The 14,690-nt window shown below is 39.6% G+C and overlaps 1 protein-coding gene across 2 annotated transcripts in view; it reads right to left on the reverse strand.

Moving 5' to 3' along the window:
• Nucleotides 1–14,690, reverse strand: part of DLG5 (discs large MAGUK scaffold protein 5) — a 158,207-nt gene that overhangs the window by 29,264 nt on the left and 114,253 nt on the right. For both annotated transcript variants that reach the window (XM_042459194.1, XM_042459193.1), the window contains exons 14-19: nt 8,838–8,941; nt 7,713–7,805; nt 5,169–6,197; nt 2,738–2,876; nt 1,353–1,497; nt 726–847 (exon numbers count right to left, since the gene is read on the reverse strand). In XM_042459194.1, coding sequence (XP_042315128.1) covers nt 726–847; nt 1,353–1,497; nt 2,738–2,876; nt 5,169–6,197; nt 7,713–7,805; nt 8,838–8,941 — 1,632 coding nt within the window. The remainder of the gene's footprint in view (nt 1–725; nt 848–1,352; nt 1,498–2,737; nt 2,877–5,168; nt 6,198–7,712; nt 7,806–8,837; nt 8,942–14,690) is intronic.

Genomic DNA, 14,690 nt, shown 5'->3' on the forward strand with positions numbered 1-14,690 from the left:
TGGAGTCTGCTCAATTTTATCTCCACCATTTTTAGCCATAGAGGTAAACTCACTCAGACAAAGGATTACACACAGCAGGTGATTCATATAACCCTCTCCTGCTCTTCGTCCTCTCTCCCAATAGAAACAATGCAAGTTGTGTTTAGCACTGGGCCACCATGCATACTGCTATATACGGTTAACTTCACATATAAACCATGGACACACACATACACACCATGCAGATGCTTTTCTGATATTGGGCATACACACCTTCCCAAACCCTGTATCTATTACAAAAAAGAGAGGTAGATTAATGGTACAAACAGGGGATGGAATCTGATCACATGAGATGTATTATGCATGAGAAGTGTACACAAGTTTTAGTCCTGCATCTCATGAGAGTCATCCATGAGGTGCAAACACAATCTTAAACTACTAGAAATTGGGGTGATGGCTTTCAGCTCACATAATCGTTTTGAATTGGGCCAGTCATAGTCTTTGGATTCTGACTCCAAAAAGGAAAACACAAATAGAATCATAGAATCTTAGAAAGAGACCGCAAGGGCCATCCAGTCCAACCCCCTGCCATGCAGGAAATCTAAATCAAAGTATCCCTGACAGATGGCCATCCAGCCTGTTTAAATAAAAAGTGGAATGTGGAGGAAGCAGAAATATTTCCTCTGATGGCATAAACCATGACTGCAAATAAGTTGCTGGATTGTCCCATTTGAAATGCTACTTACCAAGTCTTGCACTAGATGGTAGTGAATTTGAACCATGTGATGATCTTGTGCGTGTGTTTTCAGAACACTCACTGGAGTGTTTGTGGCTCAAATCCAAACTCAGGCGGCCTTGGTGCTGAGCACTGCAAGACACAGAAAAATCAGCTGCCATTATATACATTATTTAAAATGCTAGTAAGTGATGCACTGAGAAAGTGTGGTTTAGTGGTTTGACCAGGATTCTAAGAGACCATAGTTTGAATCCTTGCTCAGCCATGAAAACCCATTGGGAGACTTTGGGCAATTCACATTCTCTCAGCCTCATAGGAAGGCAATGGCAAGCTTCCTCTGAATAAATGTTGCAAAGAATACCATATTATAGGGGACACCATAAGTCAAAGTTGATTTGAAGGCACAAACAAGAAACAACAAATTGCTGCAAGTGAGACAGCTGTTAATCAATGAATATCAGATAAAAATGAAGAATGAAAATGAAGAATGGGGTGGGGAGGGAACCAGTGTGTTTCTGAACTGCTGGAGGGAAACCATTGAGACCTGACTTCTTGTGTCCTGCCTGTGGGTTTCCAGAACCAACTGGCTGGCCACATTTGATGAAGTGATGCATCAAGGCTTCTTTTCTGTACTTACCTGGGATGCATATGCTGGTGGCAATACTGGCTGGCAAGAGACGGGCAATTAGTGGTGCTAACTCTATGGCTCCAAGCAGTATAAATAGGATTCCTCAGAACAGCAGTTACTGCAGGACATGGTGCAATGTTCCTTGGTACCGTTCCTATGGAGATGGAAGAACAATGCTGTACTTATAAAGAATAACTCCAGTTTTTGAATGTTCATTCAGTAACAATAATACACACCACAATTACTTACATATTTGCACCTATGACAATTCTGGATTTCAAACCAATGCACAATTCCTCCATATATGCATTTATTGTCTACCCTTTCAACATTGATTTCAAACACAACCATCACAGACATAAGGAAGCATTTAGAAAATTATTACTGTCTCAAAAGTCTACATCAAATTTTAATATTATGCTAAACTCTAATGTTACAAAGATATCTAATGTATTCTGTGAATATGAGGCCACGTGACTTTTTCTTGATCCATCTCATATCAAGATGCTGATGTCAGGACATAAGTAATAAATAACCAGTACCAGGCACTCTTGAATACAAGCCAGAGTGCATAGAAAGATGCTGTGAAAAACAAACAAAACAAACAAGCTTCATTTATATACCGCTTCATACCACCTAAGCAGTGTCTAAGTGGTTTACAACTGTAAGCTAATTTGCCCCCAACAATCTGGGTACTCATTTTAGCGACCTCCTCAGAAGGATGCTAGCCTCAGTCAAGCTTGAGCCCTTTCACTGGTCTTGAACTCACAACCTTGTGGTTTTGAGTGAATGGCTGCAGTACAGGCATGAACCAACTGAGCACATTACTACTAATTTGCAACTGCCAACAAGAATGGTAAAACTAGGCCAGGTAGGAATGCTTCATGTTAATATGCCTGGGAAGAATTCTTAAGAGCACAAATGAAAAAAAGTATCTTGTTTAGAAACCTCAAAACACGAACTGTTTCAAGAAACTGAATTATTTTTGCATGTCTATAACATGTCATGGTGTCCAAAAATGTTTACTATAGCCTATTTCTTGCATTCCTATAGCCTATTTAGAGCTTTAAAATGCCTTCATTATTATCACTTTGTTCTTTGTGAGACTGGATTATGAATGTATACCCTACTGTTTTTGTAATAACACATTTGCCAGCCTTGTACTTGGTTATTTGTTCTTACTCTCTGATATGATTAGAGCAGTAAACAGTTAAATAAAACAATCTTTGGTCATCCCACCCACCCCAAATAATTGTTGTGTGTTTATTATTTCAGGAAAAGACATTTTACTCTTACATTCTAAGGTAACATTTTACACTGTCAAGTTAATGGCTGCCCAGTAGGGAATCAACATTTAGGAGAATTGCTGAACAGAAGAAGTTTGCCATACTAACCTGCAGACAGGCTTCCAGGGTATAAAGAGGTAGGCACAAACCCATCACTATGCCTACTGGACCGTTTTGGTGAATATGTTGGCCACTCCTGTAGCTCAGGAGAAAGAAGTTCTTCACTTGCTGGAGTGCATTTTTGTACCTGTGGGGGAAATCCAAGTCACCTTCCTTTCTCCTTTTTGTTTTGGTACAGTTTCAATTTAATTTAAAAAGCATGGTAAGTTATTAATTACAGGGTGTTCAATGGGAAGGGGAAATACAGTGCTCTCAGAGAACAGTACATTCAGAGATACAAACTGTCATCTCATGTTTCATCAGATTTCATAAAAGAGCTGCCATTACTCCCTAGCACATGGGTGGGAAAAGTAAATCCTGCAGGCCATGGCAGTTGCCCCCACTCCATTCTGTAATCTCACAAATCTCCCAAGATTATTTTTTAAAAAGTGGACTATTTTTGTGTGTGTCCAAAATCAACACAAGAACATCCAAACTGCCAAAATAAGTGTGGTTGTTGGGGTCCATTTGCCTCAACTACCACCCTAAGACCTCATAAAACAGTCAACCAACCAACCAACCAACCAACCAAAAATGTGATGTAACATGACATCACTTTCAGCCATAGTGAATGCAGTGTTGCTGCCCACTAGGGACATGACAGGGAATGGCACAACTTTTCCAGGCTGAACGTTTGAACTCATTTTTAGAAAACCTTTTCCATGGATATTCAAGGTGTGTATCCCAGATCCGCAAGTTAGGAGGGGCGACAGTACTTCTTTGATTACTTGCCTTGCTTCTTAAATGTCCTAGCATTCACAGCTTGATCATGTGAAAATTTAGGAGCACATCACACTCAGGTCAGTGGAAATTGATTCTAAACCATAACTGTAGTGGGAAAACAAGTGCCCTTCAATGGATATGGAGAGACTCTTAATTGTTTCCCCCACTCTCTTTCCTGGCTTCTCCCCAAGTAGAAATCATTCTATAGTACAGATGACACAGGGGCTCCTAAGTAGCACAAATGCTATACTGAGATACAAACCAATATATGCAACCTGATGTAATTATTATAACAACACAATGGTATATAAATTAGTCTAGAAAATTTATGTGTATTAAACAAATTATTTAAAATAAGTTTATTTCTTGATTATTTAAATTATCTTTGTATCTGAATTACATAGTTATATTAATTTAATACCACTTTAATTGCCATGGTTCTATTCTATGGAATCTTGGATTTTGCACTTTGGTGAAGGCCACAAGAATCATTCCCAAAGATCTTCAGCAGTGCTGTATTTCAGAAGAATAGAGTAGAGAAATCTAACAAAGAATTCAAAAAACTATAAGGGCTTAACCAAATTATAAACACCATTATTCCACAGAATAGAGCCATGACAATTATGAGTAATATCAAACTACTACAGTTGTCCCTCCATATTCGTTACGGTTAGGGGAACAAGACCCCCGTGAATATGGAAAAACCACAAATAACAAAAACACTGTTTTTACCTGAGAGGACACCTCTTTAGGAATCTCTAGGTCCTCCAGTGCAACTCTGTGGTCAATGTCCAACATACACTGACCATAGAATGGCACTGGAGTAGTTACAAATGGTCTTTCAGTGCAACTATTAGTTAAAGTTTACCACAGAGTTACACTGGAGGACCTAGACAGTCCTAGAGAGAACATATTAATCAAATCCGTGAATAATCAAACCCGCAAATATCAAATCCGCAAATATGGAGGGATGACTGTATAACTACATAGTGCAGATAAACAGTTTTAAATAATTAAGAATAATTATTTATAACACAATCTTACAGATGCTATTCAAAGATAACTCTCACAATTCATCTTAATGCTAGGTAAATTGGTACTGGGCTGCAGTCTTAATCTTGATTTAAATAAATTCACCTTATGATAAGATACTTTTGAAATCGCATTTCCCTATTCCTTTCAAGAGTAATTTGCCATATTGCACATGGCTAACCTAAAATTATCCTGTACTCAGGAACTAGTTACACAATTGTTTGAATTCAGTCTCTGGTCTCCTTTTTCAGAAGAGAATTCCTTTTATTTGGCTGGCAATACAATCCTTTTGTTTGACTGGTAATGCCATTTTACAGAGAAGTCCCAATCACCATTCAGCAAGAAGTCAAACTAATCAGAGCCTTGAGAGATGGAGGCTGTTCCTTCTAAGGATGGATAAACAGCACAGTAAGGTAGTAATGGCAACAACTTTCTACAGAAGAGCCCCACAAATGTTCCACTTCATTTTAGCAATCTACTTCTGGATATTAGCACAATCACTATGGACACATCTTTTAATCATCAGTTAAATTTTCTACAGTGCATATTTCCTTAGGTTAAGAAAAGCTACTGTAAATGTTAAAACCATTAAAAAAAATATGTTGGCTTCAGGTGTTATATCTACCTGATGAGATGGATTAGGAATGGCCACAGGGGTTAATTTATGTCTCAAAGCAGGAGCAGATTTGGGCCTCGGTCTCTTAATTTCTGGCTCTTCTAATCTTTGAAAACCAATGTCATCTTCACAAGACTTCCTTGAAGGCAAATGTGCAAGATCAATCCCCTCCTCCCTATAATAATGTCCAGAGGGTCTTCCTCGCCCCTTGTGAGTGCCACCATCTGGCTTGAGTTCAATTGACAGAGGAGGCTGAACTGTAGCAGGACTTGCAGGTGGTGAACCTGTTGTGACCGTAGATTCTGAGGCAGAACTTGCCTGCTGTTTGTGTTTAAACTTAATAGAATCACTTCTCTTAGGTGGGGTAGGAGGGGTGGATATGGCTTCAGTTTTGGAGGACTGGGGTGAATGTCCCAGCACTTGGCTGGGAGATAGATAGTCCATTTTGGGTGGAGTCAGAGGTCTTTTGAAAGTGTCAGGATCAAAGATAGACTTCCTCTGTTTGGGCTTTTTGTAGACAGAGAACTTCTCTGTTTCCACTGTAGCAATGTTGACCACCACTTTAGGCCAGGTGCCACCGCTGTGTTTCCCACCATGCCCTTTGTCTAATGTGCTCTCAACCATCATACAGTCTGTAACTGTGGATTCAAATGGCAGCCTCCTGCTGTCCAGGTTAACAATACCGTAGCTTGGCTCACCATACACATCTGGACTAAATGAACCAAGGCTGTGCTCTGAGTTACTGTGGCACCCATGGACTGTGTTCCGATGAGAATCTGTGTGTAGAACACTGCTGGAGAATGGTTTGAGATCACAATACAAACTGCTGTCCTCTGGATCACCGTGGTCTTTCTTGATATCCATTATGTCTGGGTTGAAAATGTCAGTTTGGGTTGAGCTGTTATGTTTTAAATTTCTTTTATTCTGTGCCTGTACCTCAGCCCCATGAACCCTACAGTTTGATATTTTCTCTGAATCCTTAAGGTTTTCAAATATGTTTTGACCACTCCACGATGAGCTTGAGCTCTGAGGAAAAACCTAGGTGGAGAAACAACAACAACATGCCATCAGCAGAATTATGATTACAGCAATCATCTATATTTATATCTTATATCAGCCTAGCTATATCCTACTGCTTGTTAACACCACTTTAGAATCACATTATTAAACTACATGCACAGCACAAGCTATGCAAGCTTACTCAGCAAAAAGGTGGTGAACAGGATTTACACTCAAGTGAGTGTAGGTAAAATAAAATTGAAGCCTTGGAAGAAGATTATGGAATGTTGTCATGAGATCCTAAACAAGTGATTGAGCTATCTATTTCATTAAAATGACCATATTCTGCACTACAAACATGCTGTTTCTAGCAAAACTAAAGCCTGCCAATGGTAAATATTGTGTCAGCTAAAATACTTTTTTCATAATTTATTCACAGTTTGCATGCTTGAGATTATTTTTTCTGTTTAGCCATAGATATGGGAAGTTAGCTACAACACAATAATAAAGTCAGAGCACCAGCACCACTCCCCACCCCAAGCTACTGGAAATCCTATCCAGTAAGCCTGTCATTTCTGAGATTAGGGAAGTACTGTAAATGCTGATGCATAAGTCTAGATATTTTACTCAAAGTATCAACCCAAAAAACCTGGGTTGACTTACTCATGAGTCAATGTAACTACTGTGCCTTAACTCTTTTCAAAATAGAAACCATCCCCTTCTCTAAGTAGAGTGGTAAAAGGCACGAACTTAGTCCATCGTGGGAGAACCTAAAAGTACTGACCCCCTCTACTCTCTCCACTGCAGCTCAGCTTCTGTCATTTTGCATGCTTGTGCAAGAGAATGGCAGTGTTCTTTGGAATCGTTTTCCTTTGTTTTGTCCTTTACATACTTTGTTACATGTCCCTAAATTTTACCCTCAACTTATCCAGGGGTCATACCAAACTTCATAATTTTGGCACCAAAACCTGCCCTTGACTTATGCATGAGGTTGACTTATAGTCGACTATGTATGGTACTTTGCATCACATACTCTTTAGGTTTATGACAGATTCTTACACCAAAGGGGCAACTGTGGAAAGCTGCACAAGCTTCTAGAAGACCTTGGAGGCCTCTGTCTCTCCACTGTACCTGCTCCCACAATAAAATAAAATAAAATGCCGCCAAAGGCAATCTAAGGAGATATGAGGGCATTTTCACCATATTTTGAGGCATACGTTTTGCCCACTCCTGCTCTACAACATGAACTGTAGGATTTCCTCAGTGAAGACTTGAGCAGCTGCTTTCAGTGGAAACTAAGAACAACAGAGTGCAGGAGAGAAGGAACAAAGACTGGAGTGGAAGATTTGGGAGTATATAAGACCAGAGACAACACAGAGACAGGTGGAGAAAAGGACTGAAGTGCTCTCATACTGAGCCAGTAGGCCAAATTTGCTGCCTTTTGTGTAGCAAACATGTTATATATTAGGTATATAGCAGATGGAGGTAATAACTGTTTTAAGTGGCTAATGCATCTTGCACTTACTTCTATGTCCTTTCTTTTTCAATACCCACCTTCATCAACGAAAGCGTAAGAGACTCCCTGCAGTTTCGCAGCAAAGCTTCACATTCAGTCAGTGATTTATTATCAAGTGCAATTCCATTTATCTGCAACAATAGGAGGACACAGGAACAATTCAAAAGCAATAGTGATAAAAGGTTCAACAAAGAAAAATTCTAAGCTGTTTTATGAAATTACCATCAAGTGGCACCCATGTGCACAGTCTGAAATTTGGGAGCTTGCCTTAGCAGATTTATGTTCTCTCTCCCTACCCACCAGGAGGATTTTTTCTCCATTCCTTTCCCTACTGGTATATAGAGTTAAATGTGCCTCTTTACTAGCCATGGTTCACTGAAAACCATGAACAGCTATACAGTGGACCCTTGTTATATGCTGGAGTTTGATTCCAAGATCCCCCGTGTATAACAAAATCCGTGTATGCTCAAGTCCCATTAAATATAATGACATAGCAAAATGGTGTCCCTTATAAAAATGGAAAATCAAGGTTTGATATTTGAAAATTATCCTTTTTTTGGATCATTTTAAAACCGTGTATGCTTGAATCCGTGTATAAAAAATCAGTGTATAAGAAGGGTTGACTGTATAACATAGTGGTCCAAACTGCATTTACTATTTATGGTTATAAATGGAACCTGATCGGCACTGGGTTTGAGACTGACTCCCTAACTGAAAAACATGGTGTTTACGAAGCCAAAATCATTTCTGCACTAGTGCAATTTTTTGAAAGGTAAATGGGGGGAATAAACTTTTAAAATCTTGATTAATGGATTCTATAGATGCAAGAAGTCTTGCCTTGAGACTTACTCACTGATTTAAATACTATCACCGATGAAGATGATGATTATGTACCTACACAACCTAAGCTATATCAACAAATCTTACATCTTTGAAAAGCTCCCTTTTGGATTCGCAGAATTCCCCAGCTAGTGAGTATGCTAGCTAAGGGATTTTGGGAAATATACTCCAAAAGAGTAGTTTTCCTAACCTTCGCAAATATATATACTATGCCTGGCAGAGGCACACTAAAACAGGATTAAGAATGCTTAGCAATAGTTTCTTATGATATCTAAATGATCCTTTTTCATTATGAGTTAAGAAATACTGAAACGATGACTTACAGCAATTATTCTATCTCCCACTGTGAGGGACCCTTCTTTGGCTGCTGGGCTACCAGGTACTATAGTAGCAACCAATACTCCATTTTCGAGGCCTATTCCACTATCTGAAATAAAGAAGCCAGAGAGAAAGACCCACCACATTAACTTTATGCATGCATTATAGTTCTCTCATACTGTCAATAGTCACATATAATTAATACTTAATTAATGCTTGCCTGCCAGAAATTGTTTTAAATTAAAAATGAGTTTGACAGTTTATAGATAGTTAAGACTGTATCAATTTTCAATTAGCTTTATAAGGGTTAATGTGTTTTATAAAGCTGAATAGTCTGTGGAGAAAGAAGTGTGAAGAATAAAACCTTCCCAATTAAACTTGGAATGTGTGAGCCGATCTCATCTTGGCTACAGCCAACAGCTTGAGAAAAGCGGGGTAGCTGGGGATGAGTTGAATGGTTTTATATTATTATATAGAGTTAAGTTGTTTAGTGATAATAGGTTGTATAAGTGATGCTTATAATTTTATATATGCTGAGTTATTGAGTTCCTTTTATATAGACATGCATATTAGTACTGATGGATTAGAGGTCATGCTAAAGTGATTGTTTAAAGAACCGGAGGTGCCAAAGGATCTATATCACATTGGGACAAGAATGTTGTGTCTGGTTTTGGTGGGAAAGCTACAGATTCACAAAACTCTTGTCAGGTGCTTAATTCATAGAGGGATGGCCATTACATCACCCAGGTGGACAAAGCATGGGAAAATAGAGGGTTCAATGGCCAATCATATGATTGTATCAACCCAAGGGGAAGAAATTCATAATTGGCTATACAGGTGTCTAAATCTTTGGCCTTTCAGACTTGACCTGTCTGCTAATGTTTCTTTTCGACAATAAAGTGATTCTTTGACTTAGAGTCTAGAATTTGTCTTTTTGGTCTAAAAAAAGACCTGTGGACAAGCTGTACCTGACACATTCCACATTTATTACTGAATTAGAGTGCTGAGTTCACTACCTCCAAGACACAATATTAGAGAGATTCATTATCTCATGACTTTTCAATCTGGAAAAGAAGAAGAAGAAGAAGAAGAAGAAGAAGAAGAAGAAGAAGAAGAAGAAGAAGAAGGTGGTGGTGATGATGATGATGATGATGGTGATGATGATGATGATATTGTTGTTGTTCCAGCTTCCTTAGCGGGCCCACAACTTGCAAAGGTATGTATAAAACTCAAAAACACAATCTGCTTCCTGGAAGGACACAGTACCTCCTTTTGCCAAATGATTTAGCAGGAAACTTTCCTGAAGGAAGTGGCTTAGGATGGTTTCTTACAAAAGGGTTAAAGGCTCTCTCAAGGATCACAATGGCTCAGTGAAAACTTCATGCTTCAAAGGCAGTGTGCAAACAAACAGTAGGTACTGGAAGACTAATAATGGAAGACAGATGCTGCTCATTGTGGTTTGACCCAGCTTATGGCCACTACTGGATACAGGATGCTGGAATAAGCAGATCTTTATCTGTTCTGCAGGGCTCCTCAAATAGTAAGTAATGTAATTGCATAACCAACTCTCTCCAGTTCCAAAGATGCTAAAGATGAGAAAAGAGCTATTTTTGCTTCTTCTTTTACATATTATGAGCAATGCACTTCCTGGAGGGGACTGCTGATGTTTTGTAACTGGCCTAACAGATACCAGCAGAATGAAAAGTCTGGTTCATCTTTATTACTTAAACATCACTATTCAAAAAGTCCAGAACTAAAATGAATTTGTTCTCTTCTTAATTTGAGGTGCAGAAAATGAAAATAGACCCTAGGGGTAGGAGTGGTGTAACAGTGACTAGTGTTTAATTTATAGGCAATGAAGAAAGCATATACTGTAATCATATTTGACTTCAAAAGAAAAAACTTTCTACAAACTGAGTAACGGGTTGAAAAAGAAAATAAGAGGGTCAAACTGCTTGAAAATACACCTAACCACAATATCTCAACTAGAATGTACCACACAAGCCTGTATAAGCTAGTACTAGTACAAGGCCCAAGAGGTCACCAAAGGTTTCCTTCAAAAATTGGAGCACTTAACCAAATGAGGTGAACCAAAAGGCAACAACCTTGCCCAAAGGAAACTGTCAGACAACTGGGGTGCAAAACATGATTCTGAAGAACGTATCATTAATAGTATCAAAACCCAAAAATAAACAACTCTTTGTTGTACTTTGGTCATATAATGAGAAGGCACTGATCACTGGGGGGGGGGGGGACAATACTGCTGGGAAAGGTAGAGGATTGGAAGAATGAGGGCCAGACAGCATGCCAGTTGGATGGATTCAATCAGGAGAGTTGCAGGCATGGGTTTGCCAGGGCTGAGAATAGTAGTAGAGGGTAGGGAGTATAGGAGGTGTCTCATCCACAGGATCACCTGAGTCAGAGCTGACTTGAGGGCAGCTAACAACAAGAAACCAAAATATATATGGAGCAAAAAGCTAGCCAGTTGGAAGCAGTTGGAGCAATGGATGGTAATGGAATTATAGAAATACTAGATATGGAGAGTACAGAGAAACTACATGTATTCTTTTAATTTAATTTAAATCTGTATACATATTCTTTACTGCCTTAGTGAGAGAGATGATGAGAGAAAGAGGAGGGGCACTGTGGCCCCTTGCTTATGCTACCTGCCAGAAGGACAGAGATTAGCCATTGTGACTTTATGCTTATGCTGCCTGCTTGAAGGAGAAACATACCATTGTTACTTCATGGTAAGGCTACCCATGTGAAGGAGAGCAATATTTCCTCACATAACTGCTGATCACTTGCAAAGGAGACACTCTGTTCCTTGTGTCTACAATTCCATGAAAAAGATATTCCCCTTTAGTTTGTCTTCCATGTCTTTCTGTAACTCTGTAGTACTTGGTGGCCTCTCTTCTTAGAATCTCTCTATGCTGTATCCACTTGCTTACCTGCCATTCATTTTTCTCTTTAATGAGCAGCCACTAAAGGGTTGCTTCCCACCACATGGTCATGACAACAACCCACCTCTTGGTCATTACAACAAATCAAAAAGCCAGCTCAAGATGGCTTGGAGTTATTTCCACAGAAACAAAATTAAAACTATTTTAAAAGTAAAACTCATATGATTAACAACTGAATTATAACTAAAATGTTATTTCTGATCCTAACAGAAGAGACAAACTTTATAGGGGTGTGTTCCCACTATGATTTAAAGTGAATTGCTGATCGGTTTATATGATTGTCATTCCCATTTGAAACCAGCTGTGATCATATTTTGATTGATTTCTGTTGCAATAAAGTGAGGAAAATGCAAAAAACTCCTTTTTTTCCAGACACTAGTTTTCTAGTGATTCTTTTGGCAAAAACTGGTTCTGGAGCAATGTTCAACAAGTAAGAACGATGGATTTGAATTGCATCATTCTGGAGGGGAGGGACTAATGGCAGAAGGTTGTTTACTATACCTCCTCAATTTTTGTAGATTCGCCATTCCTCCCCTCTCTCAGGGCTGCCTTTGTGCTTGTGGTGTGACCAATGGGCACATGATTTTTATTTTTATCTTTAAAAAAATAAAGTTGATAGAAGATTCAGATAGAAGAAGGAAGAGCCCTCCCTCCAATCCATCTGCCTTGGTCCAGGCCTCAGAGGGAGAGAAGAACCACTGGACCTCATCCCCTTTCCCTCCATCATTCCCTTCTCCTTTTGTTTCGTGTCTTTTAGATTATAAGCCTGAGGGCAGGGAACTGTCTGATTAAAAATATTAATTGTAAGCTGCCCTGAGAGCCATTAGGGCTGAAGGGCAGGATATAAATACCTAAATAAATACATAAATAAATAAATAAGATTCAATTCACTGATTTTGTAACTACTTGCAATTAATGAGGCAAGCAGTTGCAAAACCAATGAATAGAATCTTCTATCAATTTATTACACACACACACACACACACACACACACACACAGGACCCTTCCCTTACCCAAGGGATCCGTTCCAGATCCCCCTATATAAGGTGAAATCCGTGTATGCTTGCTCCTCATTGCAAACGATGGGGAGTGTGCTCATAGGGTGGGGCAACACGCGCACCACAGGGGCATGCACCATTTCTTTAATTGTTGCGCAGCTTCTACGGAACCTGGAAGCTGCATATAGTCCACCCGCATATAGTGCGGGCGCATTGTATATAGTTCCCAAGCTGGGCTGCCCAGGCTGCCACTTACATCACTGATGACACATAGATGACTGACATGCATTTTGAAGCGGCACAAACTAATGGAGATGACAGTCGTGCCAAAAAAGAAGTGATTACAAAAGGGGATAATGAAAAGATCCACTTTCATAGTTAGAATGACGGACCTTTTGGAATCAGTTTACCAACACGGAGCAAAGGCGAATCCCAAACCGGTTTAAATGTAAGTGAGAATGAGCCCTAGATATCCTAAATGCCTGTGTCATACAAGAGCTGGCCATAGAACTGACCGGGGGGGGGGGGATGACCCTTAATTTAACGTTAAGTGGTACTACCCAGAACGTAGTGCAAGATATCTTTTTAAACTGACTGAAAGACATACAATACTAACAACTTTAAATATAAGCACCAAGGAATTAACTCAGTCCTACTCAGAAGGAAACCTTTCTAAAATGAGAAAGCTGGTAAAAAGGAAGTTTAAAAGAAAAATCAACGGGGATAAAACAAGTTTCATGATGCTTGGGGGCTACTCAAAATCACCTAATTAGAGGCTCTATGAGAACATATAACACAAGACAGGAAAGGAACTATGAAGGCCAAGAGGCCACCATCATGGCTAACAATAAGTAGAAAGGAAGCTATTCAATGGGGGAAAGATTTTCTTCAGAAACTCAAAGTATTACACAAGAAAGAATACAAATTCATACAACATAGCAATTATGCAAATAAAAAGGATTTTAAGAAGCACATCAAGACCAACAATAAATCTTTAAATACATCAGGACCAAGATGCCTGCCCAGAAGACAGCTGGTCCACTGAATGACAATGAAATAAACGGTGATCTGAAGAAGGATTAAGCAGATTGTAGAGCAGCTGAATGAATCCATTTCATCTTCACTGCTGACGATCTAGGGAAACAGTTCTGTCTAAACGGATATTTCCAGGAGTTAACAGTGTTGCAAAGGTAATCCTATACCTTAATGACAAATTACAAACAAACAGTTGGGGTCCAGATGGTATGTATTAGAGAGTTCCAAAAGAATACAAACATGTTTCTTTTTGTTCTGATAATTAAAAAAAAATTCTAACAAGTCTCTAAGTCAAACTGTAGGTTGAGAACCATTGCTAAGACATCCTCAGTACCAGAAGACTGGGAAGTGGATGCAGCACAATTTTTCAAGAAGAGATGGAGTGAAGGAGCTGAAAAAGTACAACTATACTGTTAACATATATTCTGTGTGAATTGGTAGAAAGTGTTAGTGAAGATTAGGGTTGCCATTTCACGGTGGTGGGCGGGACTTTCCTGCCCCCTGGGGGCATGCCTGGTCCCGTCCCGGCCCCGCCCCCATTCCCGGGTGGCTGCCCAACTCTGAGCTCCCAGGGCTGCTGCCTGCCTTCTATAGAGTGCTGCCTGTGCAGCTTGTCTGGAGCAGCAGCAGGACGACTGAAACCAGGAGGGGCGGGGTCTGCTGCACTGCCCTGCCTCTATTGGCCGGCCCTCTGCTACCTTATTTGGGCATGCTCCAAATTTCCAAGCGGAGAGGGCTTTGCAGGCAAGTTGCTTTTTGTTCTTCCCCTCTTTCTCTTTCTCTTTCCCCTCCTTCTCTTCTTCTTGTTATTCCGTTTTTTTTTTTCTTCTCCTCCTCCTCCTCTCCTTTTTCTTCCTTTCT

Source organism: Sceloporus undulatus, chromosome 3, assembly GCF_019175285.1.
Source record: "Sceloporus undulatus isolate JIND9_A2432 ecotype Alabama chromosome 3, SceUnd_v1.1, whole genome shotgun sequence".
Classification (NCBI taxonomy): Eukaryota; Metazoa; Chordata; class Lepidosauria; order Squamata; family Phrynosomatidae; genus Sceloporus; species Sceloporus undulatus.